The sequence below is a fragment of the Sus scrofa genome, chromosome 2 (assembly GCF_054392235.1).
Source record: "Sus scrofa isolate SSC_HxYL_T2T_F1_AM1 chromosome 2, Sscrofa_HxYL_maternal_Yorkshire_Landrace_v2.0, whole genome shotgun sequence".
Taxonomy (NCBI): Eukaryota; Metazoa; Chordata; class Mammalia; order Artiodactyla; family Suidae; genus Sus; species Sus scrofa.
In genome coordinates this window covers 91,506,507-91,533,930 of record NC_139384.1, presented here as the reverse complement: position 1 = coordinate 91,533,930, position 27,424 = coordinate 91,506,507, and the positions used below count along the sequence as shown (strand labels likewise).

At 54.3% G+C, this 27,424-nt stretch overlaps 2 protein-coding genes across 12 annotated transcripts in view; one reads left to right on the top strand and one right to left on the bottom strand.

The window, feature by feature from the left end:
• UNC5A (unc-5 netrin receptor A) overlaps nucleotides 1-7,945 on the top strand; it is a 65,339-nt gene extending 57,394 nt beyond the window's left edge. For all 4 annotated transcript variants that reach the window (XM_021084416.2, XM_021084415.2, XM_085013756.1 and 1 more), the window contains 9 exons: nucleotides 843-1,031; nucleotides 1,139-1,441; nucleotides 4,074-4,161; nucleotides 4,409-4,577; nucleotides 4,720-4,953; nucleotides 5,068-5,217; nucleotides 5,304-5,468; nucleotides 6,363-6,541; nucleotides 6,761-7,945. In XM_021084416.2, the coding sequence (XP_020940075.1) occupies nucleotides 843-1,031; nucleotides 1,139-1,441; nucleotides 4,074-4,161; nucleotides 4,409-4,577; nucleotides 4,720-4,953; nucleotides 5,068-5,217; nucleotides 5,304-5,468; nucleotides 6,363-6,541; nucleotides 6,761-6,926 (1,643 nt within the window). In that variant the 3' untranslated portion in view covers nucleotides 6,927-7,945. The remainder of the gene's footprint in view (nucleotides 1-842; nucleotides 1,032-1,138; nucleotides 1,442-4,073; nucleotides 4,162-4,408; nucleotides 4,578-4,719; nucleotides 4,954-5,067; nucleotides 5,218-5,303; nucleotides 5,469-6,362; nucleotides 6,542-6,760) is intronic.
• HK3 (hexokinase 3) lies at nucleotides 7,916-25,903 on the bottom strand. Of its 8 annotated transcripts, none has more exons than XR_014837999.1 (19): nucleotides 25,820-25,903; nucleotides 22,832-22,954; nucleotides 18,757-18,919; nucleotides 18,393-18,547; nucleotides 18,187-18,306; nucleotides 18,002-18,097; nucleotides 16,703-16,802; nucleotides 16,438-16,621; nucleotides 15,781-15,936; nucleotides 15,406-15,630; nucleotides 14,505-14,800; nucleotides 14,279-14,390; nucleotides 14,057-14,176; nucleotides 11,790-11,885; nucleotides 11,528-11,627; nucleotides 8,966-9,149; nucleotides 8,698-8,853; nucleotides 8,307-8,540; nucleotides 7,916-8,219 (listed from the first exon to the last, which is right to left on the bottom strand). XR_014837999.1 is itself a non-coding variant. In XM_021084413.2 (19 exons), the coding sequence occupies exons 4-19, from the start codon at nucleotides 18,474-18,476 to the stop codon at nucleotides 8,075-8,077; spliced, it is 2,436 nt and encodes an 811-aa protein (XP_020940072.1). In that variant the 5' UTR covers nucleotides 18,477-18,661; nucleotides 18,757-18,919; nucleotides 22,832-22,954; nucleotides 25,820-25,903; the 3' UTR covers nucleotides 7,916-8,074. The 8 variants fall into 8 exon arrangements, 6 of the variants coding, with proteins under 6 accessions (XP_020940072.1, XP_003123703.1, XP_020940070.1 ...); XM_021084413.2 differs by having other exon boundaries at nucleotides 14,251-14,390; nucleotides 18,393-18,661; XM_003123655.5 differs by having other exon boundaries at nucleotides 14,251-14,390.
• Between the last annotated feature and the right edge of the window lie 1,521 nt (nucleotides 25,904-27,424).

The window sequence follows — 27,424 nt, the reverse complement described above, 5'->3', positions numbered from 1 at the left end:
ACCTCCCACACCTGCCCTGAAACAGGTACACATTTGGAGATTTACTCTGTACACCCGAGCCCTGGGATGCCCAGACCCCACCCTGTCCTCTCCTGCAGTTTCACTTCGGCCCAGTCTCCCAAGTGCACACGAGTCCTGTGGGGACACTGGGCTTGTGAGGCCTATTAATTACAAGGCCATAACTAACAGTTAAAGATCTCTGCTGTGTTTTTTTTTTTTTCTCTAAAATGCACCCTCCCCCATTCTTTCAATTAAAAACCTAATTATCTGTGTCAGTTCTTTTCTGATGGACATTTCTTCCATTATGCAAAGCCCTTCTAAAATCAATATAGCTTCCTTCAGGCAGTCAATCACTCTCTCCTCAGCTCTGCCCCAGGCCTGGGGGACACAGACAAGGAGAAGAACCCTAACACCCCTGCTCTTGGCCCAGGGATTGACCAGGAACCAGATTGGCAGACTCCCATCCCCCAGAAAGCAGATCCCCTGCTTTGGGGCTCCTAGGGGCTCACCCTCAGCCCCAGAAGAGCTGGGTCAGTCTAGCAGCCTGGCTCCAGGCCACCTAGGGAAGTGGCTCTCCCCCCTCCCCCATTCTCCATCAGCAGCAACTTCAGCCCAGATCGAGCCCATGAGGGATGCAGTTTGCTCAGAGTGACATAGCAAGGTGGTGGCAGAAGCAGAGCTGGCATGCACATGTGCCAAGTCCATGCTCCCTGCTGCCAGCATCTGCTGCCCCCCACCCACCCAGTGCTAATGCCCAAGGAGCAGAGGCCTCGTCCTCTGCTGACCTCTCCTTCCCGGCCTCCTACACTCTGCCCCTCCCAAGGCCATGCTCTCTTCCACAGCTGCTTCCGGCCCGGAGGACGTGGCCCTCTATGTGGGCCTCATAGCCGTGGCTGTGTGCCTCCTCCTGCTGCTGCTTGTCCTCATTCTCGTGTATTGCCGCAAGAAGGAGGGACTGGACTCAGACGTGGCCGACTCGTCCATCCTCACCTCAGGCTTCCAGCCTGTTAGCATCAAGCCCAGCAAAGCAGGTGGGGTGTCCCTGTCCCAAGCACGTGTGTTGGGCCCCCATGCCAAGGGCTACCCAAATGGGGCTGCCCTGCCGTGCCACTCTCTGAGTCTGTCTTGATCCTCGCAGACAATCCCCATCTGCTCACCATCCAGCCCGACCTCAGCACCACAACCACCACCTACCAGGGCAGTCTGTGTCCCCGGCAGGATGGGCCCAGCCCCAAGTTCCAGCTCACCAACGGGCATCTGCTCAGCCCGCTGGGTGGTGGCCGCCACACGCTGCACCACAGCTCACCCACCTCCGAGGCTGAGGACTTCGTCTCCCGCCTCTCCACCCAGAACTACTTCCGCTCCCTGCCCCGCGGCACCAGCAACATGGCCTATGGGACCTTCAACTTCCTCGGGGGCCGGCTGATGATCCCTAATACAGGTGGGAAGGACCCCAGAGTGCCCCCCGGGAGCTCTAAGAGCCAAGGCTAGCCTCTCCCCCTCCTGGAAGAGATGGGACAGCCTGGGTATTCTCTTGTGCCTCTCAGCCTCACCCCAAGGGCTGAGCCAGCCCAGCAAGGAAAGAGGGTAGAGTTTTGGAGGGGATCCAGAAGTGGCTAGCAGGGGGGCCGCACTGAGGCCGTGACTAGAGCTGTCTTCCTTTGTTGCCCAAGGACACAAAGACTACAGTCCATTCACTTATACAGCCAGCCAGCCTGTGTGTGCTGGGCCTTGGGTCCCAGGGAGCTGAGGAACCAGTGAAGAGATGATAGAGGAAAAAAACACCTGCATAGGGGCTCAGGGACACCTTCATAAGAGAATCCACAGGCCCTTTGCATGATCCTCTTTTGAGAAAGTGCCACAGCCTCTGGTGTGGCTGCCCACTCCCACTCTGAAATTCCCTATTCTCTTGGTTTAGGGAACTTGACTTTCCTGTCCCTCTTCAGCTGTTCCTGGTGCCCCCTCCCTAAATGTAGATGTTCCTCAGAGCTTCTTTGTGGTACCCTCTCCTCAGGCCATCTCACCCACTCCATGGCTTTAATCGCCATGTCTGTGCACATCACTCCCACTCCTTCTCCAGCCGCAGTTCTCCTGGGTGGAGAATTGTACACCCAGCTGCCGCCTGGGCAGCTCCATCTGGATGTCTCGCAGCACCTCAGATTCCCTGTGCCTAAAACAGCACCGTCTCCCACCCTCCCCCAGAATTTCCTCCTTCCCGGTTTTCCTACCTCGGGAACAGCACAGTCGAGTTGCTCAACACAGAAACTGGGGGTCACCTTGACCTCCTGCTCTTCTTCACTTTCCCCCCCTCACCTCCACACCAGCCTCATTCCCCCACTAATCCCATCATTCTTTCTCAAATGGTCTCTCCCACTGCCACTCGTGGCCCAGGCCACCACACCTACCTCTCGTCTCTGGGCCATGGCTCCAAGCATTCACTCACTGAAGCCAGACTTGATCATGTCCCTTTCTAGGGCTGCCACTTTTCCCCTCAAAGCTGACATGACAAAACCACAAGGACCCCTTCTGGCAGCTGCAGTGGCCTCCCCTCCCATGCATGCTTCTCCTGCATGTGGCAGCTACAGTGGGTTCTCATGAGCCCAAATAAACTGGGCTGCCCTTTACATACATAGTCTCTGCCTCCATCCACTGGCTTAACTGCTACTTCTTCGGGCCTAGCAGCTCTCCCTCTCTCTGACTCTTGCCCTCCTTATGGGGCTGCTAGGGTGATGAGGTGAGACGGTCCATGTCAAGCTCTCAGAAATGGGCAGGTGTGCAGTGAGTGCTCAATGACCGTCGGCCTTCACTCCCCCAGCAGAGTGGGTGGCCGGGTGGGCTGTGGTCCTCCCTGCTCTCCCCCAGCATCCAGCATCCTTTGTCCACTTACCTGTCTCCCTGCAGGCTGAGCACTTCATGAGAGCAGGGCTCATGGTTTTCCCCCATCTTCCTGGGTACTCAGCATCAGCGTTCATTGAATGAGTATTCGAGTGAGTGTACCTCTGCCACAGAGAGCATTCACGCATGCATCACTGGGACCGTCAACAACGCTGGCTGCCAGTACCAGGAAACAGCACAGGCTAGTGAGGGGAGCAGTAGCTGTAAATATGCCACCTCTCTCTGGGCTTCAGTTGCTGGGAAGTAGTGGTATTCCAGCTACCTTATCTTAGAGTTGCCCACTCTGCAAAACACACGCTTTTGGACTTGGTGGGATAGTCATAGAATTTCTTCCCCTCTCCCTGTCATGAGCCTCTGAGGCTCCTCCTGATGTAGGGGTTCCCTGTCCTAAAAGGGCAGAAAGTTGGAGTAGGACCATTCCTTGCTATCTGCAGAGTAATTCCCCAGCCCATGTCCTTGCTATGTCGTGCCCCCTGCCTCTCCCCTGCAACCATGTCTTCCTCGGCAGATGCTTTCTGATGCTGCCCCTGCAAGACACTGGGAAAAAGGTGAATCAGCCACATGGGGGATGTGTGTGCAGTGGCACCCAGACCAGGGAGGACTACCAAAGTGGGCAGAAATGTTAAAGGTCCCAGCCCCACCTGCATGAGGGTACGGGGGATGCTGCCCAAGCAGGGAGCAAAGTCACCCAGAGGTGGCCATGCTGAGGAGAGGGGAGGAGCTTGAGCAGGCCCGGATGGTGGAGCACTCAGAGGCACAGGTAGGGCAGTGGCTCCAGAACAGCCAAGTACACAGCACGGGTTAGGCCTAGAGGCCAAGGGTCTTAAATGTTAGGACGAGGAGCTGAACTCTGTCCTGGAGGTAGGGAATGTTTTAAGTGGGTGGTGGGGAAGGTAGACCAGCACACCCAGGGGTTCCTAGGTTTTCTGTGCCCGGGCCGACTAGCCCTGCATTTCCCACCTGAGTTCCCTCAGCCATTTCTTGGGGTTACCGTGACTCAACTTCATGCCCGTGTGGGTGGTTGGCTGGGCTGGCAGTTCCAGTGGCACCTCTATTCCCAGACCAGGCTGGCACCAGTCTGTCTTCAGAGGGAGGCTCAGGGAGGGGGCTGGCAGAGTTGGGTGTTTGGTGTCTTTGCAACCCTGGTAAGCCCCAGCTCTCCTCCCACTCTTTCGCAGGTATCAGCCTCCTCATCCCCCCAGACGCCATACCCCGAGGAAAGATCTATGAGATCTACCTCACGCTGCACAGGCCAGAGGACGTGAGGTGTGGGTGTGGGCCCTGCTGCTGGGATGGGGAGGGTCCTGCCCCTGCCTGCTGTCACCATGACACCCCTGCCCACCCACTGTTGGGCTTGGTCTGGCCTGGCCAGAGGGAGGGCAGGGGAAGCGGGGCTCCTAAGCTCCACCCAGCTCTGCAGCCCCCAACCCCAGGGTCTGCTGTCCTGCTAGGAGCCGGCTACAGGATGGGCCACTGACATCTTTCCCTTCCCACCTGTATTTCCCCACTTGAGGTTGCCCCTAGCTGGCTGTCAGACCCTGCTGAGTCCCATCGTTAGCTGTGGGCCCCCCGGAGTGCTGCTCACCCGGCCAGTCATCCTTGCCATGGACCACTGCGGGGAGCCTAGTCCCGAGAGCTGGAGCCTGCGCCTCAAAAAGCAGTCCTGCGAGGGCAGCTGGGAGGTGAGCCCCACACCTCCCCACCCTGAGCCCTAGCCGGGCTGGCATCTCGCCTGGCCCTTGAGCCACACCCCACCCCCATCCCCTGCAGTCTCAGGCTGCTCCTCAGAGCTGCAGGTGGCTGACCCATTGGCCCTGCCCACAGGACGTGCTGCACCTGGGCGAGGAGGCACCCTCCCACCTCTACTACTGCCAACTGGAGGCCGGCGCCTGCTACATCTTCACGGAGCAGCTGGGCCGCTTCGCCCTGGTAGGAGAGGCCCTCAGTGTGGCCGCAGCCAAGCGCCTCAAGGTGCTCCTATTTGCCCCCGTGGCCTGCACCTCCCTCGAGTACAATATCCGAGTCTACTGCCTACATGACACCCACGATGCACTCAAGGTACCACCCGCCCCCATCTTCCTGGCACTGGGGCCCCCACCCCTGGCCCTGGGAGGGGGCAGTAGAGAAGGGCCCTCCTGGCTCCAGGCCTGGCTGACACCTGGGGCCCTGCAGGAGGTGGTACAGCTGGAGAAGCAGCTGGGAGGACAGTTGATCCAGGAGCCCCGCGTCCTGCACTTCAAGGACAGTTATCACAACCTGCGCCTCTCCATCCACGACGTGCCCAGCTCCCTGTGGAAGAGCAAGCTCCTCGTCAGCTACCAGGTGAGGAGGCAGTCAAGGTTCCTGGAGCTGGGCACACCTGTCGCTAGGCATGTCTGACCCCGCCTCTCTGCAACCCTCACCCCCAGGAGATCCCCTTTTATCATATCTGGAACGGCACGCAGCAGTACCTGCACTGCACCTTCACCTTGGAGCGCGTCAGCCCCAGCACCAGCGACCTGGCCTGCAAGGTGTGGGTGTGGCAGGTGGAGGGCGATGGGCAGAGCTTCAACATCAGCTTCAACATCACCAAGGTGGGCAAGAGGGGGTGTCGGCACCATCGCAACATGCTCTCCCACTGGGCCTATCCTGCCAGCAAGCCCACCTGCTACAGAAGCTCGGCAGCTTCCTCCAAGCCTCAGGGAGGGAGGTGCAGATGCACATGTAGATGGATGCAGACAGATGCTGTTGGACTTGGGGGGGAGGGGGTTGAGGAGGATGTGGGAGCAGCAGGAAGGGGGGATGGAACCAGCCTGGGGGCCCCAAAGAGCTTCCCTGAGGAGGGACTGACTTTACTGGGTCTAGAAAGATGAGTAAGAGTTAGGCAAGAGTTCCGTTGTGGTGCAGCAGAAATGAATCTGACTAGTATCTGCGAGGATGCAGGTTCGATCCTTGGCTTCACTCACTGGGTCAGGGTTGCCATGAGCTGTGGTGTAGGTTGCAGAGTGGCTGTGGCGTAGGCCAACAGCTGTAGCTTTGATTTGACCCCTACACTGGGAACTTCCATATGCCATGGGTGTAGCCCTAAAAAATACCAAAAAAAAAAAAAAAAAAGGGAAAAGAGGCAGTAATGAGCTAACTAAGTACAGAGAACAGAGGCAAGGGAGGAGAGCAGTGAGTTCTGAGTGATGGGCAGAGCTGTGCCAGCCAGCAGAGGCCGGAAGAGGTGACATGGGGAGGAGAGATGGCAGAGGGAAGGAGAATAAGGTCAGAAGGCTCCTCTGCTCACTGGCTCTGTGACTGTGGGCAAGTCACTCCACCTCCACACTCCAGTGAGCAGGGTCCTGGTGCAAGGGAGCGCCCAGGAAGCACCAGTGTCCATGCTGTCTCCATGCCCTGGGATGGTCCGAGCACTCCCCCAGTGGAAGGTGGCAGTGGGCTGGGCTGGGCAAGTTCTAACAGACACTTCCACCTCTCCCTGCCCGCAGGACACGAGATTTGCTGAGCTGCTGGCCCTGGAGAGTGAAGGGGGGGTCCCAGCCCTAGTGGGCCCCAGTGCCTTCAAGATCCCCTTCCTCATTCGGCAAAAGATCATTACCAGCCTCGACCCACCCTGTAGCCGGGGTGCCGATTGGCGGACTCTGGCCCAGAAACTCCACCTGGACAGGTGGGTGAGAGATGGGTTGGGAGGGGCTGTGAAGGCTGCCTGCAGTCAGGCCTGGGTGGTAGGATGGGGCGCAGGTGGGTGGGCAGGATACACGTAGGGTCTGTGCCCCATCCACCAACAGCCCGGGCGTCCATTGTGCCTGGCTGAGGGAAGGCCCTGCCCTTGGGTGATCTAGGAGGGTGAAGCCAGGCCACTGACGGGCTCCCCTCTCTTTCACAGCCATCTCAGCTTCTTTGCCTCCAAGCCCAGCCCCACAGCCATGATCCTCAACCTGTGGGAGGCACGGCACTTCCCCAACGGCAACCTCAGCCAACTGGCTGCAGCAGTGGCCGGACTGGGCCAGCCAGATGCTGGCCTCTTCACGGTATCGGAGGCCGAGTGCTGAGGCCAGCGAGGCCCACAACGCCTACACTCTCACCAGCTTTGGCACCCGCCAGGGACAGGCAGAAGCCAGACAAGGCCCTTCCCCTACACCGGGGAGAGCTGTGTGGACAGGCCTCCTCCTGGGGGATGCTGTCCCCCAACTCTGGCCCTTCAGACCCTGCCCGCACTCCCTTCCCTCCATGGCCTGCCTGGCCAGGCTGGCACTGCCACCTGCTCCAACTCTGCCCTGGCCCCCAGGACCCAGGGTGGACAGTGCCTGGAGCCCGGGCGGGGCCCAGCCCCTCTGTGTGTGTGTATGCGCGTGTGATGCTACCTCTCCTCCTGCCCCAGCCAGGGGGCCGCATACACACAGGCATGTTCGCACACGATGGGCTTGGGACGCGGCCCCCGGAGCTCCTGCCTGAGCCGGACCTTATGCAAACATTTCTGTGCCTGCTGGGTAGGGGCACATCTGAGGGGCCCGGTTCCAAGCCTGTGGGACCAAGGGCCACAGCTGAACGGGGAGGCGGCCCCTGGATTCAGGCACACGACCACCACACGGGCCTGTGCCCACGCATGTCCCGTGTGCTCCTGTCACACATATCCCCCCACACATGCATCTCATGCTGTACACCTGGAGGCCGCTCACGTCTCTCACGCCTGGTGTCGGTCCACACCTGGTGTCGGTCCACATCTGCCTCTCACATGCTGCCCTCCTCCCACCCACCCAGGGACACCCAACGGCTCCTCCCCGATCCTCCCCCTGCCCCCAGCCACGAGGAGCCCTACCAGGCGTGTGAATATGCAACGGGAGTCCCGGGCTGGACAATGGCGAGTGTGCGTGCCATGGCATGCCCATTTCTGGGGCTGGCCGGTGCCCCCATGCAGGGGCCTGTTGTGTGAAGCTTGTGCCCTGACTCTGTCTTAAGTGCATTCGTGCACTTACACTTGGCCTTATGTACACAGCCTTGCCCGGCCGCAGGGGCGCGTAGGGATTTTAGCGGACGTGAATGTAAATAAATTATATATATATATTGCTAACCCAAGTGCTCCATCTCTCGGGGAAGGCTAGGGGTTGAGGCCGGTGGCCATGGAGGGATCATGACTATTCTGGAAATCATGGGTGTCTGGGCCTGGCTGGTCCAGCAAAACTTGTTGCTGGAAACTTCTTCAGACACGGGTCATCTGGGCAAGGCGGCAGGCAACAGCGGTGACCAGGGCTGCACCTTTGCCAGACCCGTCCTTTGATTGCAGAAAGGTGACCTCACAGCAAGGGGCCAGCTCCTGCACTGTTTCTTCCACCAGCCTGGAGAAGCTGTGAGGGGGAGAAATTGAGGTGAGACCAGGTCAGCCAAGCCCCACCTGGCCATACCTCCCTGCCCAGCCTGGCACCCAGACTCACTGGGGATGTAGCTTGTAGAGGGTCCCATCCACCCCCACAGACACGGTCAGCTTTTCCAGGCCCCGGTTCTCACGGATCTTCTCCACCACAGCAGCCACACCTGCCCCACAAAGCTGGGCGGCCCGCCTGGACACAGCCTGGCACACCTCCAGGACCATCAGGGCATCATCTGAGGTCAGGGGCAGCCCCAGATCCTCCAGGATGGCTCGGACCTGCCTCAGAGCCAGGCTGTCGCTGGGGATGGGAGGGAACAGAGCACAGAGAGGCAGGATCCTGCATGAGCTCCCCAGTCTCTCATGACTTCTCCATCCCCTGAGGTGGGCCTCCCTCCAACCAGCATCCCACCCCATGATAGGATGGAAATAGAGGGAGATTGTGCGGGCCTCAGCACCTTTCAATCTGAGAGAGAAACTTGGTCTTGAAGATGTCCCTGGTCTGGAGGCACTGGATCTGCTGGCCCCGGAAGAGAACTCCACGGCTGGTCAGATGCAGGAGTATGTGGCGGACAATCTCCCCCAGGTACATGCCACTGATCATCTTCTCAAACCTGCATGAAAATGTGTACGTGCACAGGGCAGGAGACCTGTGCCACCACCAGGCACAAGCCGCATCACCAGTGCCAGCCACCACCAGCTACCCCTTCCTGGCCCAAACCACACCTCTGCCTGCCGGGGTTGATGGAAGCCTGATCCACCCTTTCATCAAAGTAGGTGCTGAGCATGCCTAGAGAGCCATCATCCCCAAAGGCACCCCACTCCATGTTGATGCACATGTGGCCTGAGTCCCCAGGTACACTTGCCACATTCCGGAGCTCCTCCATGTAGCAGGCATTGGTGCCAGTTCCTGCAGAGAGGCCAGATGAGGTGAGAGCTAGTTGTTGATACAGACAAGGTCCCTCCCTCTGAGCCTTTCCCACTGAGCAAAATCTGGGCTCATTTCCTACCTCTCCATCTCCCCATGCTCAGGACCTGTCCCAGGGCCTGGTCATTCTTCCTTCCTCACATCCATTCTTCAGACCCTGCTACCATCAAGTAGGCCTCCACTACTTCCCCTACCAGCACCACCATCAGTGCATCTCCCATGCTACCCCAGGGGGCTCCCAAAATGGCAGTCATGTCTTTCCCTTGGAGACGTGTGACAGGCCCTGCTGGCACACAGGTGAGAGGCCCAAGCCTTCCTGGCTGGCTTTCCAGGTCTTTAGTCAAATAGCAGGTGCTGGGCCGGGAGTCAGGGACATAGGAATAAGACATAAGGAACCCCACAACGGCCAGAAAGATGGGCAATGAGCAGCCAACCCTCATACTCCCAAACAGAAGTGCAAAGAGCATCATAGGATCCCCAAGCACAGGTGAGTCTTCCTGCCTAGAAGTTCAGGAAAAGCTACAGAGAGGAAATGATATTTGGATTTGACCTTGAAGCGAAGAATCTTCCAGGAGAGCCCATACCCTATGTAAAAGCATTTTCTTCCTCTCCTTAGCACACAGTCCGCTCTATAACAGGTGGCCCCATTGTTGGCTCCACCTGGAGTTCCTCCATCCAGTTGTTTGTTCACATAGCAATCTGGGGCCCCTTTCTCCCAAGTACCTCTGGTGCCAGGCACTATGTTTAAGAAGTGCAGTGGTTAACGAATCCGACTAGGAACCATGAGGTTGCGGGTTTGGTCCCTGCCCTTGCTCAGTGGGTTAACGATCCGGCGTTGCCGTGAGCTGTGGTGTAGGTTGCAGACGTGGCTCGGATCCTGCGTTGCTGTGGCTCTGGCATAGGCTGGCAGCTACAGCTCCGATTAGACCCCTAGCCTGGGAACCTCCATATGCTGCAGGAGTGGTCCAAGAAAAGGCAAAAAGACAAAAAAAAAAAAAGTTCCTAGAGTTCCCATCATGGTTCAGTGGTTAGAGAACCTGACTAGCATCCATGAGGACGTGGGTTCAATCCCTGGCTTTGCTCAGTGGGTTAAGGATCCGGCATCACTGTGAGCTGCGGTGTAGTTCACAGATGCAGTTCGGATCCAGCGTTGCTGACTGTGGCGTAGGCCAGCAGCTGCAGCTCTGATTGGACCCCTAGCCTGGGAACCTCTCTATGCCGAGGATGTGGCCCTAAAAAGACCAAAAAAAAAAAAAAAAAAGGAGACGTTCCCAGTCTCATTCGAGGCTGCCACATGCCTCCTGTGCTAAGAGACAGGTGTCCAAGGAGCTTTGGGAGCCCTCTGCCCCCACCTAACCAAATCTCTTTTCTCAAGGCTTTCTTTTCAAGCCTCACTCATGTTGGGACCCCCTTCCTTTCTGATCTCGGCTTTGTTTCATTCAGCTCTCTCTGATGGCATGTTCTCTTTTGGACTCAACCCCTGCTAAACAGTTCCAAAAAGGCAGATATTCCCTGTTCTTTATGCGTCTTCCTGTCCTTTCATCCAGCCCCCAACTGGCCACAGGGTAGGTACTTAATAAAGACTTAAGAGTCTTGGGGAGTTCCTGTCGTGGCTCAGTGGTTAACAAATGCGACTAGGAACCATGAGGTTGCTCAGTGGGTTAAGGATCTGGCGTTGCCGTGAGCTGTGGTGTAGGTCGCAGACGCAGCTCGGATCCCGAGTTGCTGTGGCTCTGGCGTAGGCCAGTGGCTACAGCTCCGATTAGACCCCTAGCCTGGGAATCTCCATATGCCATGGGAGCGGCCATAGAAAAGGCAAAAAGACAAAAAGAAAAGAAAAAAAGACTTAGAGTCTTGGACTACTCAAAGAACAGTCTCAGCTCATTCTCTGCTCGCCCCCAGGAATGTTCCAAGTATTGTGTGTACCATGAGCCAGGCATGGTGCTATACTTTGTCTTCTCTCATTTCATCCTCACAACCTCTTGAGGCAGGCATTATTACTATCTCCATCTTAAAAATGAGGAAACTGAGGCTTGAGTGATTTGCCCAAGGTCATACAGGTGGAAGTGGCAGAGCCAGTATTTCCACCCAAATCTATATGACTCCGGAGCTCACATCCATGTAACAGATGGGCAAACTGAGGTTCAGAAAGCTTAAATGACTGTGAGGGAGTAACTGAGCTAGGCTAGAGTCACCCCAGCTCCAGACTCTCAGGCCTAGAGAGTATTCCACAGGCCCGTCAGGTCAGACAGGAATGATGCCACATTCCCAAGGCCAGGGGGACATCCCACCTGAGGATCAACAGGAGGCATAAATTAGCATCAAGCAGTAGGGACACAAAAGAGCAGGGCCCTCCTTACCAACAATAAGGCCGACCTCGCAGTGGGGATTCTCATAGCCACAGGACATCATGGTCCCCACCGTGTCATTGACAATAGCAACCACATTCAGCTTCACTGCCTGCACACAAAAGGATGCTGCTAGTTGCTGGGCAACGTGGTCGTCACAGCAACCAGGGATGGACCCAGAGGTCTCTGCTCAGAAGGAACAGCAGCAGGAGACCCTTTGCTCCCCCGAAGGTATATTGCAGCCCTAAAGCACCCCTGGAGGCAGACTCCTTACCTGTCTGCGCTTGATGGCTTCCCGCAGCAGATATACGACGTCTTGGCCCTCACAGTCAGATGCGCTGAAACCCTTTGTCCAGTTCAGGAGGATACCCTGGGGTGGGACCATGGGGAGGCAGGAGGTGGAGGCCCCTTGGAATCTTACTCTGCCTCCCCAAAGCCTGCAGTATGTGATTCCCCTCCCCAAGTTGAATTCTGAGCCCATTCGGTCAAACAGTTAAGGGCCTTGCCCTTTGCCCCCTCCCACGCCCCAGGAGGCTTCTGGTGTGAAGAAGCCTATTAATAACCATCCAACCCATGTCTTCTATTTTTAGTGCTCAGTGGTCTGAGAACATCTGCCCAGAAGGAATGGCCCTTCATAATCAGGTTAGGAATGAACAGAGCTGGTAAAATGAGTACTGTGTGTGAACAAGGGAAGGACAGAGAAGGCTCAGAGGGCCACATGACATATCAGTTTGCTCCTCCAGAAAGAAATAGCAAGAGCCACTTGAGAGAAGGAATTCTGAGTTGGGCCAGAGCCATGTCAATGGGAGAGTCCCACTCATGTTCTAGATATGAGTGAAGGATGAATGGAAAAGCCAGAGACCAGACACCTGGACAGGACAGCAGGGGACAAGACATTTTATTGTGAGAAACTGGCTTTAAATTGTGACCTTAGTGACAAGGGCCTGGCTGTACTTAGGACTGTCCTTTTCTTAGTGTGCTTCCTCTGAGGGAGGGTGCGAGGGAACTCTTCCACCACTGTTAGGAGAAAATGACTACTCTGCCCAGAGTGGAAGCATGGAAAGGCAGGTCTGGGGATATTTGGGGCAGAAGATTTTAGAAATATTGACATTTCTCCCAGTAATATTTCCTTTTTTTCCTTTTCCCATGAGTGTTCTGTGCTCATGGTCTCAAAAACAGAAACCAGACAAAGCAAATGAGAGGGAGAGCCAGATCATGAATAACAGGAAAGACCCCCAGGTCTGGGACAGGTGAGGCGGGTGGGAATCAGAGCCAGGTTCCAGATGGCTTCCTGAGAAAACTGTCCTAGGCCCCCTCCACCCTAGGCATGCCCTGTTGGGGAGGGGAGGGAAGAGAAGGGGTTTGGATAACCCCGCCTCTGTCCTCCTTCCCCACAGAGGGGAAGGCAAGGTGTCAAGGGAGGTGTCAAGACCCAAGAGAACAATAACTGGAGCCTGGCTGTCTCCCCAACAGCTCCGCTTGTCTGTACATTCTACGCAGCAAAGGAAGGGTCCCTATCTGAGCTCAACAAAGAAGTTATGTTATAGAAAATGAATAGGACCATGCTTCTTAAATGTCTGATTTTGCCCACGGAGTCCCACCTGCTTCTCATAACTCAAAAGGAAAAATCAAAAGGTTCCAGAATGCTTATTGTGGATGGAGAAGACCAGCTGAGAGACTCTGCCAACCTCTCAATCTGAAGGAGAAGTAGAGCGAGCACAGAGGCCCATGTCTGGAAGGTCAGAGCGGGAGCAGAGGGCGGGTCAATACTGCAAGAAGGCTGGTTGGAGTGGAGGATGCAGAGCTTTCCAGGGAGCACAAGTATGGAAGAACCGGGTAGGCGCCTTCAGGGCCAGCAAGCTCCTCATCACAGGAGCTTTTCAGCAGAAGCGGGGATGTTGAGGAAGAGACTCCTGGGAGCTTGGACCAGAGCTCTCGGGAGGAGCTTCCTCCATGGGGGGGCCTTAGGTGTGGGCATGAAAAGTCTAGCATTCCTGCTGAAGGATGAGGAAGCGTGTGCTGAGTGGGTGCTGTGTCTAGACCTCTGCCTGCCACTCTGCCACCCCCAACCAGGCACCCAACCTCAAGCCAGGCCCTGACAAGGACACCAACAAAGCCGGAAATGGGAGAGAGGGTATGGCAAAGAAACTATGCACAAGCCATTTTGAGAGACAGAACAAACACTGCTCCCCACAGGTCCCCTTGGCCAGTGCAACAGTGCCTCAGGTGAGACAGTCAGTATGTTTTCTATTCAGTCCTGACCTCAGCTTGCACTGCCCAGATCTGACCTTGGCCCCACCCTCCTGCCTACCGGCAGCCCCCAGGGCTATCCATGCACCCTCTTGCATGGCCCTGGATTCCAGGTCACTTCACCACATTCCAGCTGCCTGGGCAAACCACATCTGGAGAAACTGAGGCTGGTGCAGGCCCAGTTCCTCTCCCTAGCTCAGAAAGCCCTCTCCAGGCCTCCTGCCCACTCCATGAAGAATGTGTTGGTGCAAAGCCCCTGAGGGTGGCTTTCCCAAGCCCTCTCTCTCTCACCTGGTCCAGGCCAAGCTGTCTGCAAGGGAAGGAGAAGGTGAAACCCAAGGGGAGGCTGTGCCCACTCAGACCCTGCTTCTGCTGGAAGTCCACGATGCAGTCCACAATGTGGTCAAAGAGCTGAGAAGTGGGGCATGTCAGAGAGTAGGCTACTCAGCCCTTCCCTGCCCCCGACAACCCCAGGTTGTGGGTACCTGCTCTCCAGAGCCCTGGGCCACATACTCTGGGATAGAGTAGATCTGGTTGGTGATCTGCACACCTCCAGAGGCCAGACGCACCAGGAGGACGCGGAAGTTGGTGCCCCCCAGGTCCAACGCCAGGAAGTCCCCACGCTCTGTGGGGCAGAGACCCTCAGTGCCAGGACAGAGGTGGAGGCTCCACCCCAGCACAGACTGTGACCGCCCCCAGGAGCCCGTGTCCCAGCCCCACAGTCAGGCCAGGTCCTTACCACTGCCATCAGGTATGGCCCGGACATAAGTGGGCAGCATGCGGAGGGAGGAAGTTTTTCCCTGGAGGCCCTTGGCCATGGCCTCTCGCATCTGCCTCTGCAATGCTACTAGCTGCTCACGGGTCAACCAGAATGGTGCCAGGGTCTCCTCCAGCAGGCGCCGGTGGGCAGCCAGGCGGGCGGCCACAGCAGTCACCATCGCCACGCCCTGGCCACCACCATCCACAGAGGGGATGAAGGAGACATCACATTCAGGGGCCAAGAGCATCACTGTCTCCTGCAGGATGGCGAGGAACCTATACAGACACAAAGCAGGGTTGGCACTCCAGGGCTTGCTGAAACCATGGGTTCCTTCACTTCAAATCAATTCAATTCTTTTTTTTTTTTTTTTTTTTTTTTTTTTGTCTTTTCAGGGCTGCACCAGCGGCATAGGAGGTTCCTAGGCTAGGGGTTGAATCAGAGCTACAGCCGCTGGCCTATACCACAGCCACAGCAACTCACAATCTGAGCCCCATCTGTGACCTACACCACAGTTCACTGCATCACTGGATCCCCAACCCACCGAGTGAGGCCAGGGATCAAACCTGCATCCTCATGGATCCTAGTTGGTTTCGTCAACTGCTAAACCACGAAGGGAACTCCCCAGTTCAATTCTAAACTCATATGTGCACCAACTATATGCCCAGTGGCCCCAGCAATGCCCTCTCTTGCATACCCAAGAGAAGCCTCTTTCCTCTGACCTCTTCTGGCCTCCCCTCACTCCCCTCCGGACTCACTCTGCTTGGGTGCCCTTCACACCCACTGCCTTGTACCCGTGGTACCACAGTGCCCTCTGGGTGTGTATCACATACACACACATTCCTGCTACCTGCTCACAGGGGGCCATCAATATTTCCAATACCTGGGGTGTTGCTCAAATACTCGGCCTCCAGTGGCCACAGCAATCTGAAGCTTCTGCTGCTCCCTGATGTGCTGGAGGCGGGAGAGGATGGCGGCCAGGGCAGCTGCACAGAGCTGGGCAGCCCGTGTGCTCACAGCTGCACACACTTGCTGCACAAGCTCAGCATCTGAGGTCCTTGGGTTCAGCCCCAAGAGAGCGTGCACACGGGCTGTCCCACCAGAGGGACTGGGGGGGACAGAGTGCTGCTTTGGTCTCAAATAGCCCAGAAGCACCATGTCCCCACCAAACCTCCATGGCTACCTCAGGGACAGGGCATCCAACCCACTCCCAAGCCAAGAATCCCTTCATTGCAGCCCACTCGCCTCCTGCACTCACTTCTCCATCTCAGCCACGTGTTCCAGGAGGATGCTGCCTGGGCTCAGCAGCACTGGGGAGGTGGAACCGCCAAAGAGGACCCCGCGCTGGGCCAAGTCAGCCAACGCCAGCCGTACCAGCTCACCCAGGTACAAGCCCCCAATCATTTTCTCAAACCTATAGGCAGGAAGGATGGCTGGAGAGAGCCTTCCCTAGGCCCTTGGCCCACCTGGCCCCACCTCCAAGAATTCACAAAGAGGAGTCACTTTCTTTGGGGTCCCTGACTGAAGGTGCTAGAAGCAAATGGCCTCCTAGGAGACAGTTGGGTGTTTACACAGACCTCACTGCCCCCTCTAGCCTAGGTTAGGTTCAAGGGGGTTCCTAGAGGCTGGCAGGATCCAAAGGATAAGAGACACTTGGCTTGTCTACTCGCAACCCCTAACAACTGTCAGGCCTGGCCAGAGTCAGGAATAATGGAGGAGAAAACTCCAAGAGTTGAAAACTCTGCTCTAGAACCTTGAGCCATTCCTTCTTTGAGTCTGGCCAGGGTCCCCCAGCATGCAACCTGGAGACCCTAGGAGGAGGTGAGAGGGAGGAGCCTAAGGGCTGGAGTACAGGGACAGCAGAGCAGGAAAGGAACAAAGCAGTGATAGGACCTAGAGCAGAAGGTTAGGCCACCTCTGGGCACCCGGATTCAGGGACTCCTGGTCCAGGGTGCGGTCGAAGATGGTCCACACTGGTCCCAAGGCCTCATCATCACTGAAGGAGCCCCACTCGACGCTGATGCAGACTCGGCCCCGGTCCTCACCCAGCACCGCCACATGCCGGGCCTCCTCCATGTAACACGCATTGGTGCCGGTGTCTGGCAGGGACAACCCCATCAGGGTCTACCCACCGGGCAGCCAGGGCCCCCCGTCCACTATCACAAATGCCCGTAGCTTACCTACAACCAGCCCAACTTCGCACGGCCCAACCCCCAGGTCACAGCCCATCATGGTGCCCACTGTGTCATTCACCACGGCAACCACATCGATGCTGTAGGTCTAGACAATGGAGAGGACAGAGGTTGGGGAGCCTGGCAGATGGGCAGGGCTGGGGTCCTGGCTTTGATGGAGATACACAGAGTCCCTGAAATGTGTGTCCGAATGCCTCACACATTTGTGTCACTTATGTTCTAGGCCCTCCCACACTGTAGAGGATTTTCCTCCTAACCCACCCCTCCGCTTTGGCTCCTCTGCCCCCAACACAGGCCCTGGAGGTCTCAGGGGCTCCCAGCCTCGGCCGTCCGTTTCAGAATTCCAGTGTTCCCCACAGGACCAGGTGAGGGGGAGCAAGCATGGCACCGTCAAGGCTGTGCCATAGGTACCTCACTTGTTCACCCTGGTCCTGGCCCAGCTCCCCAAGCCTGCTCCTCTCAGCTCTGACTTCCAGCTACCCACACAGCACTTTGGCAGTTAGTCCACACAGGCCCAGACTGGCCTTTCTCAGGCATCCAGACATTTGCATATGCACTTCTCTGAGATTAGCCCTTCCTTCCCAGCCCTAGCTGGGAAACATCTCCTTCAGGTCTCTGCTCAAGTCATGGTGCACACTTCCCTGTGCCCCCAGAGCTTTGGAACCACCTCAATAGGGATTTCTTTCTTTTCTTTTTTCTTCCTTCCTTCCGTCCTTTCTCTTCCTCCCTTTCTTTTTCCTTTTTTTCTTTTTTCTTCCTTCCTTCCTCTCCCTCTCTCTCTCTTTCTTTCTCTCTCTCTTTCTTTCTTACTTACTCTCTCCCTCTTTCTCTCTTTCCATAAGGGGCATGCCCACAGCATATGGAAGTTATGTGATCTACACCACAGCTCATGGCAATGTGGGATCCCCAACCCACTGAGCAAGGCCAAGGGTCAAACCCACATCCTCATGGATCCTAGGCTTACTCCTGAGCCACCATGGGAACTCCAATAGGGACATTTCTTTTATTGAAATGCTTTCCCCACTAAACTTTGAGGTCCTTGAAGACAAGGTCAAGTCTTTTCAACTTTGCTTCCCCTCATAGTCCTGAACTTTTATTTGCCCTTTCTAAGCATCAGTCTCCTTACCTATAAAATGAGAATGGTAGTAGCATTTACCCAAGAGATAAACTGGGTAAAGGATAGAAACAGAAAGGAAAGCAAGCCCTCCCAGAAGCACAGGCCACAGCCTACATGTGCTGGGCCCATGCCACATGGGCAGCCTTCCTAATGCGTCTGCCTCTACTCACCCCCTGCCTCTGGATGGCATCTCGTAGCAACTGGACCACATCCTGGCCTTCCACACCACTGCACTTAAAACCTTTAGTCCAGGAAATGAGGGTGCTCTGGAAGTGGAAGAGTCAGATCAGTCCTCCAGAGGCCTTCATGGGGCTGTAGCCCCTCCAACCTCTGTCCCCTTAGCCATCTGCCTCACCTTGTCCAGGCCTGTCTGGTGACAAGGGAAGGAGAAGCTGAACCCAAGCTGCAGACCCTGCTTGCCCACAGGGAGCGCATCCAGGAACTCAGACAGACAGCGGGCGGCAAAATCAAAGAGCTGAGGGACAAGTGGGGGTGTTTAGCTCTGCTCACTGGAGCCCCAGCTGCTGAGGTGGGTCCAGAGGCTGGGCAGTGAGTGCTTACCTGTTGACCAGGACCCAGCATCACCTCTTGAGGGATCACAAACTCCTGGCTCCGGGGCTCTGTCTTGTGTCCCTCAACGCCCATCAGGGTCACCCACAAAACACGCAGTGAGGCTCCTGAGGCTCCCAGCTCCAGCACCAGGAAGTCTCCTTGCTCTGGGAGCAAGCAGGGCACAGAAAGGCATGCCGCTGGTGAGACCAAGTCCTCTGGCTCCCAGAAACATTCCCAAGGGCTATGAAGTCTCACCAAGGGATCTTAGAGATGGAGACCTTAGAGACAGAGACAGGGATAAGGAACTTCCCCCTCCCACAGATCAGAATGCTTTCTGCAGGCCTGGCCACCCATCTTAGTCTATGCCACCCACCAGTGCCATGTGGGATAGACCCCACATATGTGGGCAGCATCCGAACAGCAGGGGCAGGGCTGGCCTTCCCACTCAGTGCCTGCTCCATGGAGCCCAGGAGGCTGGCCTGGATCTGCCGCAGCTGTGCCTCTGTCACCTTGAACTGCTGCAGGCACTCCTGTACCTAAGGAGAAACAGGTCAACATCTGGGTGGGAGTGTTGTTGTCCTAGCCAAGTTCCCCAACCAGGACAGAGGCCAGCCTGGCCCAGCTCATGCCTCCCTTCCCTAACCCAGACCAGCACCCCTCAGGGGCTGGCCTGAGCCCTGCATGAGGCTTTTGTGTGCCTTGCTGGCCTCCCCAGCAACTCCCCAGCCTCACTGCTTGCCTCTTCCCACTCCCAGTCTCTCTTGCTGCCCAGAACCTACAACAGCTCCTGCATGCTCAGGAGGCTCCTTTCTGGAGAGAAGACTCACCTATTTGCTCCTGCTCCATTCCCTCATGGCTCTTTGTCAGCTCCTGCAGTCCCCTGCCCCCACCACTTCTTTGAATTCAGGTTTGGCAAGGCCTTTCCCCTGTCACCCCATGGCTGATTTGCTCTGGCTCCCCCAGTACCCAGAGCCAAGCTGCTCAGTGAATTGTTGGATGAATATATGAGTGAACAAATGCATGGATGAACTTGATTCAGGTTCCTCCCTCTCCCAATCCACTCGACTCTGGAGCCCAAGTGAGCCCAGTCCAGCAGAGTCTGGGGGCACCGTGGAGGACAGTCCCCGCTCCCAGCGGCCACTCTTCCCACAGACATTGTCTGAGCCCCTAATGCATTCTCAGCACTACTCTAAGCACCTTACACTGCACAACCAGCTGGGTCTGCTCTTGTGGAGCTCAGATTCCAGTATGGGGGTGGGGGGCAGAAAATAAGCACAGAAATATATAGTATGCTTCTGGTAGTAATAGTAGAAAAGAAAGGCAGAAATAGAAACGAGGGAGTGACCAGGGGAGGAAGGGGTATTTTTGGATATTGGTCATGGAAGGTCTCCCTGTGGAGGTGACCTAAAGGGAGGAAGGGAACGAGCCATTTGAAGATCTGGGAGAAGAGCACAAAGGGATTTTCTTCAGAGCAAGGGGGTGGATTTGGGGAAGGCTGGGCCAGGGGTGCGTCAGAGTGAAGGGAGGGGTGGGCAGGCAGGGAAAGCAGAGGATGGCACCCCAGGTTCTTTTCTACCAGAAGCCTGTTGTGGAGGAGCTTAAGAAAAGCTCCAGTATCTCATGTCTGTGTGGAAACCTCCCTTGGATGAACCTCTGGCCCATCCTTCAAGGAGACCCCAGCAGCCCCCCTGGGTTCGTCAAAGGGTCCCAGGGTTCAACTCCATTCTTCCAGCTTAGCCTTTCCCAGGCCCCCACTGCCAGTCTCAGAGGAATTCCATTCCTACGACCTGCTGCCCAACACAGGGATGATATCTGAAAACTAACCACTCAGGCACCAGGATAAGGAGGTAGAGAGATCCAGGGAGGAGAGGCCGCCAACTGAGGAAACTGAGGCTCAGAGAGGGACAGTCATCTGCCTAATCCAAGTAGTTGTTAAGAGTGGGTCTCCCAAAAAAAAAAAAAAAAAAAAAAAAAGGGAGTTCCCATTGTGGCTCAGTGGTTAACAAATCCGACTAGGAACCATGAGGTTGCGGGTTCGATCCCTGGCCTTGCTCAGTGGGTTAAGGATCCAGTGTTGCCGTGAGCTGTGGTGTAGGTTGCAGACTCGGCTTGGATCCCTCGTTGCTGTGGCCGTGGTATAGGTGGGTGGCTACAGCTCCGATTCGACCCCTAGCCTGGGAACCTCCATATGCCACGGGTGCAGCCCTAGAAAAGGCAAAAAGACAAAAAAAAAAAAAAAAAAAAAAGAGTGGGTCTTAACAGTCCCAGCTCAGTCTGACGGCAGACATGTTCCCACATAAACGTGAAGACTTACAAAAACTAGCAATTTCATCTGGAAAGAAACCAAAGCTGGTGGAGATTGCAACAAAGAAACCCCAGAGGACTTGGGATGAGAAAACATCAGAGTCCTTGCCCTGCCACTTCCTGGCTCTGTGGCCTTGGGCAAGTTAAACTTCTCTCTGACATGATAAGACTCACCTCTGATGAAACACCAAGAGAATGATAATACTCAAAAGGCCTCGAGGGCCATGTCTTGTTCACAGCAAGGAGTGGCTGGCTCTTGTTGATTGAGTTGTGGTGGTGGTGTAAGAATTAAAGGGGATAATGGAGGTAAAAGTGTAAAAGTGCTGTTCAGATGTGAGGGGTGCTTTCTCATTGTTTAATGACAACAGCAGAGTTATGGAGAAATCAATGGCTTGGGCAAAACAATGCTCTTCCACCCAAGTGAAAGAGGAGTGACTAGTAATGACAGAAGCTTTGAGAAAGACAGGACTTCCCTGGCCAACACTGATAGGCACGTGCAGTCAAGGAGAAGCTACTGGAGTCTTCCCTCAACCACCCCCCAGAAGAATGGGGCGGGGGGAAGAGACCTCAGCCAGGAGAGTAAGGAGCAAGCATCAGAGAGAGGCTAGACGGATAGGGCTTCAATGCTTGCTCCTTCAACCAACTTGTTGTGCCCATGGGTCTGCACATCACCTCACCTCTCTGAACAGGTCTCCTCCTCTGTCAAGGAGGAATAAAGATAGCACGCACTTCTGAGAGATGTTATGAGGACTGAGAAGACAGTAGATGTGAACAGCTGGGACAGTGGCTGGCCTGTGGGATGTGCTCAACAAAATGTGGATTCCCTTGCCTCAGGGCACGAGGTACAACCAGCCTGGGAATTCTGATTCTATGCCTCGCCTGGTGACAAAGAGTCCTGAGGGAAGGGATCAGGAAAGGACTCTGCCATGGGGCTGGGCTTTGACCACATGTGGTTCTTAGGTCACGGTAGGAAGGGAGCCAAGGGTTTAAGGCCTACTATGCTGAGTGGGGGGGGCAAAGTCACAGGAAACTTGGCTTCTGTGTGAAGGTCCAAACCAAAGAGAATTGTCTTTAAACTACAGGTGTGTGCAATGGAGCCAGCAGGGTGTGTGGGGGACTGGCTTGGGAGACTCAGGAAGAAGGGGTTCAAAGTGAGAGAGGAAATGGAGGCAGGGCCTAGAGCAAGCCCTGGCAAGGCAGGCACCTCGGCCCAGACATTACTCCTTTTTGGTGGCCTAGCTATGGGTCGTGTACCGAGCAAATGTTCCAAGCACGGTCTGGGGCAGAGGCTGGACAAAAGTAAAGTGGGAGCATGAAATGCAATGAGGGGGGATGCCCCCACATCTGGGGCAACAAGCCAAATCCAGCAGATGTCTGAATGGGCTGGGAAACTAAAGAAACTGCAGGGAATGATTTGAGAACCCTCTCCTGGAGGCCTCCTCTGCACAGGTCCTTTATCTCCATTAGTTCATTTAATCCTCTAGGGATGGGAGGATTAGACTCCACTTCACTGATGAGGAAACAGACCTGAAGAGATATGAAATGACTTACCCAAGTGTTTCCTGTTTAAGGGTGTGGGAGGCAAGTGTTTCTAAATCTTGGTCAAGGTAACAGAAAAAAAGAGAAATTCTCTTTGAGCTAACCTGAGGTATATGGACCTTGCTGCACAATACCCTCCAAGTTGAGTTCAGCTCTGAAGTCATTTCTGTGTGCCTGACTGCAAAGACCATGTTGAGGGAGGGGAGACATACAAGAGTGGCTAGAGAAGTGGGGAAACGAAGGGCCTTAAGAACACAGCTCTACCAGAAACACCCTGGAGGGTCCTTTCTAGACTGAGACAACTCATTCTGGGTAGGGGTGGTGCCTGTGTGATAAGGTGGCAAAAGCAATACATTTGGAGCTGAAACCTCAGCTCAAGCTCCTGTCATACCTTAAACTCAAGGCAGGTCACCTCTTGAAGCCCCCTCTTCCTCAGCCCTCACCACGCAGTGGTGTGGAGCCTTGAAGGAGAAAGCCGCTAGATCAGGTATGAAAGGCTTAGTAACATGAATGGGTATGAGCCCGTGGCCCCACGGCATCTTTTGCAGCTCCTTCTCTTGACAGTCTTGAACAGGTATGAGACAGGAACTCGGTGCTCAACTTACCAGCTCAGAGCTTTCTGAAGGGGAAGGCAAGCCTTCCTGGGGGCAGCCGAGGGCTCCTTCCCTTTGCTGCAACCCTCGAGGCCCAATGGGGTCCATATGGGTTCCACTGTAGGGTGCGGCCACCTGTGGAGGAAAGGGATAACTCAGGTGAACTACATACTCTATAGGCAAGGCCCTCAGAGACTGTGATGCAGACCCTTAACTTCCTCCCTTCTTAAGGAGACCAGGAAGGAAGATGTGGGCAGAGCTCAGAATCTCTGACCATCAGAGATCTTTAGTAAACAACCAGAAGGCCCTCATTTTCCAGAGCAGGTACAAGAGAGCACTAGGAAGGCTGATTTCTAATCCCCATGTCATTCATTCCTTCTGTCATTCATTCCTATTTACCAGTCCCTGATGCCTGCTGTGCCAGATGCTGGGGTATAAACAGAGCAGACCTAGGCCCCACTCTCAGGGATCTCACAGCTTTACCAGTAATCACAATGTGGTTGACACAGGCAGTAAGAGATGGACTTGCCACTGCACTTGGGAGTTCAGGGATGTGCTAGAGGTTTGGGGCAAAGGGTGTGAGGTAGGAGGGGCCAAAGACCTGCTGGAGAGGCAGGCAGACTGGTTTGGCACATTTGTGCCAAGTGAAGGTATGTGAATTTCAGGCTGAAGAGAGTTGTGGACAGGAGTGGATCTGTGCTTCAGAAAGGGATTCCACTAGCACCATGACTTTGAGCAAATCATTTATGACTTCTCTGCAGTTCAGCTTTTTCATTTATTAAAAAAAAAAATGGAGGAAATCATATCTACCTTCACAAGACTGTCATGAGAAGTAAATGCAGCAGCACTGGGGAAACCGTTTTGGAAAGTGTTAACATGCAACAAAAATGTCAGGATGGGTTTGGGGAGGTGGAGTGATGCTGAGCTGAAAGAGTCCTGTGCTCAGAGTTGAGGACCCAGCTGCCCACAAAGCAGCCACACCAGGTCTTTCAATCTCAAGACCTACATTTTTTCATCTGAGAAATGAGGACCAACATATACCAAAGGGCTGTGTGGAGCAAACAAGATGATAGCAAAAGACCCTTGCTCAGAATGTGCTTTCATATTTATATAGCTGAATCTTAATTGAAACACTACAAGTCTGTTTCCTCTTCTGTAGCAGGACAAAAGTTCCGTTGTCCAAATTAAAGGAATTAATTGTTCTGAAACTTATCCACACACTAGAAATGTCAGGTATTTTGTTCACTCAAGCTAGAGGTAGTACTGCTGTCCCAGGAAGTTCCTAGGGAAGCTTTCAATGACTGAGGTGCCCTTCACGGGTGGAAGAAAAGGGAAATGCAGTGGAGGGTCCAAGATGGGCACAAGGCCTCTGAACTATTCCACCTCTCCTCCTTTAACAGCAAAACTTCAAGAAAGTTACCTTCCCGCCTCTGCAAGCCCTTCACATCTTCCACTCCCATCATAGTCTTAGTCAATAGCTCTTCTCCTCACGTCTTAAACAATGGAGCTCCCAAGTATCTGGGCATTGCCTCCTTCTCCATACTCCTTCTTTATCTCACTCATCCCCAAGGTTTGTTTGAACCCTCTGTGTGAAGGCTTTCAAATCTACTCTTGTCCTGAGCCGAATCTCAAATTCCAATGATCTGTTATTATCTCTGGATGATGAAGAGGACTCCTCAAACTCAACACTCAAGGCCACATCCATTTTCTCCTTCACTTTTCCCCACATATCTCTTGTCTTCCACATTGGCTGGAGGCATTCCTGTTGCCTGTATACATCTCTGACCCTCATTTCCTCTGTGCAGTCAGTTCTCAGGCTGAAAGAACTGAGAGCAGGAAGAGCTCTCCTGTATGTCCCCTCCTCCATGTTTCCACAGCCACTGCCCTTGACTTTCCATCCTTCTGATTATTTCAATGGCCTCCTAATTGATACTCGTGTTTCCATCTGTCCACCTCCCCACCCCACCAAGGCCAAACATGTGACCAGAGTGACTGTGCAAAAAAAAATTTTATCATGTCATTTCCCTGCTCTATATCCCCTAAGAAAGTAAATCGTCATGGTGTGATAGCTCTGCATGCAGGGGAAAAAAATGTTCCAAAGTATTTATCACAGCATTGCAGGCCCCTCACATTGTCTTCAACTCAAGCTTCCTCTCTTGCCACACTCTTCCATACTCCAGCCATATTGACTCTGAGCTTCATCCTGTCTCCTGCTGTTCAGCCTTCGTTCACAGCCTTCCCTGGAATTGCTGTGTCTGAGTCATCTCTGCTTCTTCAATGCCCAGCACAGGGCTTAGCATAAGTAGGTGCTAATATAGCTTTGAAAAACTGAGAGGTGGGGAGTTTTTTTTTCTTATTCAGAGAACCGAGAAATCAGTTTCTAACAAATCCCCCCAAAGTCACATATACCTACACTCAGTTTCCATATCTGTCAAACATATGTTCCACATATGGTAGAGGTCTGTTTTGAGAATAAAATAGGGTAACTGAGCCAATTACTTATGAAAAGGGCCAAGGGCTACACGCATAGTGAGATTTCACTCTTTTCCAAGCCCAGCTAGCTCAATCATTCATTCACTCTTTTATTCATTCCCTCCTTCTATTTGACTTTTATTCAGCACTTCTACAAGCCAGAGACTGTGAAGCTTCCTTCATGTAACCCTAGGGCTTACACTCCCCATAAGTGTATTCATGTCTGTCTCTTCCAACTAAGAGCGCCCTTGAGGAGGGACATCTCATATCACTAGATCCTCAGAACTCAGCCCAGGTCTACACATTTGAATACTGTGGCCTCTTGGCTTAATTCAGCTCAGTCAGCTACATAGAATGACCCTTCCTTCTGAAAGGTATACCAGGGCACTCTGCCAAGGATGGGAACCACCAATGGAGGACCAGCCAGCTTAGTTTTTTCAGCCTCCACTCATCCAGGATGGACTAAGCGGGAGAGATGAGGGCAAGGGGCTGGAGCGGAGACAGGCAGGAATCAGAGGAGGCTCTTACCTGGGAGAAACACCAGTTGGTCACTCTCCTTGGATCTGGGCTTTTCTCTCAATATGAGGTGTCCCACTGAACTGGTATGCAGTCAAAAGTGAAACTCACGAGCGATATGAGTTATAACGTTAACAAGCCCCACCCTCTTTCTTGACACCAATTAATTCAGGAAGGTGCACTTCCCTCTGAATCTGCCGTAAGGGAGGCCGGGTAAGGCAGGGCCATCTTAAGCAAGACAACCACAGGAAGTTGGCACTCCTGAACTGGGTCAAGAACTCTGGTATATCCTCTCTGCAATGCTGGGTGCTCCACTCACTTTACAAACACTCAAGAGTCTGAGTTTTGAGGTGGTGGCTCACCCCTGGAAAGGAGCTAGAGGAGCTTAACCTGGGAAATAATAGTCCAAAGGGCAATTCTGCAAAATGTGGAAGGACTTACTAAAAGAACACAAAGCAGGAGTTCCCATTGTGGCGCAGTGGTTAACAAATCTGACTAGGAAGCATGAGGTTGCGGTTCGATCCCTGCCTTGCTCAGTGGGTTAAGGATCCGGCGTTGCCGTGAGCCGTGCTGTAGGTCACAGACTTGGCTCGGATCCCGAGTTGCTGTGGCTCTGGCGTAGGCTGGTGGCTACAGCTCTGATTAGACCCCTAGCCTGGGAACTTCCATATGCCGTGGGAAATGGCCCTAGAAAAGGCATAAAGGCAGTAAATAAATAAATAAATAAACGCAAGGCAATGTGGGAACACAAGAGGAAGAGACTAACTCTACCCTAGAATGGGCAGGGCAAGTTGATGAAACTAAGCCCTGAAGGAAGAATGGCAGTATGCTGGCAGAGGTGGTCATTGTCAAAGAGCATATACAAAATCATGGAGCACAGCACTTCCATGGATGGGGATCCTTGGTGGGTTAAGGATCTGGCGTTGCTGTGAGCTGTGGTGTAGGCCAGGGGATACAGCCCCAAGGACTTCAAAGAGGATACATGTAGATGAAGATATATGATGGGCAAGGTGGCAGCCAGTCTGTGGGAGTCCAGCCTTTAGTCTGTAGGCCAAGCGAGGGGAATAGGTTCACACTGTGGGGCTTCTCTACTAGAAGGGGAAGAAGAGTCTCAAGGCTGCAGTGGTGTTGTTGGCCACCAAACTGGTTTTCTCTGAACTAGCCTTTTTTTTTTTTTTTTTTTTTGCTTTTTAAGGCTGCACCCATGGTATATAAAGGTTCCAGGCTAGGGGTCGAATCAGAGCTGTAGCCACCAGCCTACACCACGGCTCACAGCAACGCCAGATCCTTAACCCACCAAGTGAGGCCAGGGATCAAATCTGCATCCTCATGGATCCTAGTCAGATTCATTTCCACTGTGCCATGAGAGGAACTCCTGAACTAGTCTTCTTGAATGCACAGAATGTTGGGCTATCACTGTGCCCACTGCTATGTTCTAAATATTTTTGTTCCCTCTGACCCAATTCTTATGTTGAAAACCTAGTGTCCAAGAAAGTGGGGTCTTGGGGAGGTGATTAGGTCATAAGGGTGGAGCCCTAATGAATGGGATTCATGCCCTCATCAGAGGCCCCAGAGAGTTCCATTGCCTCTTCTGCCATGTAAAGATCTAAGAAGTTG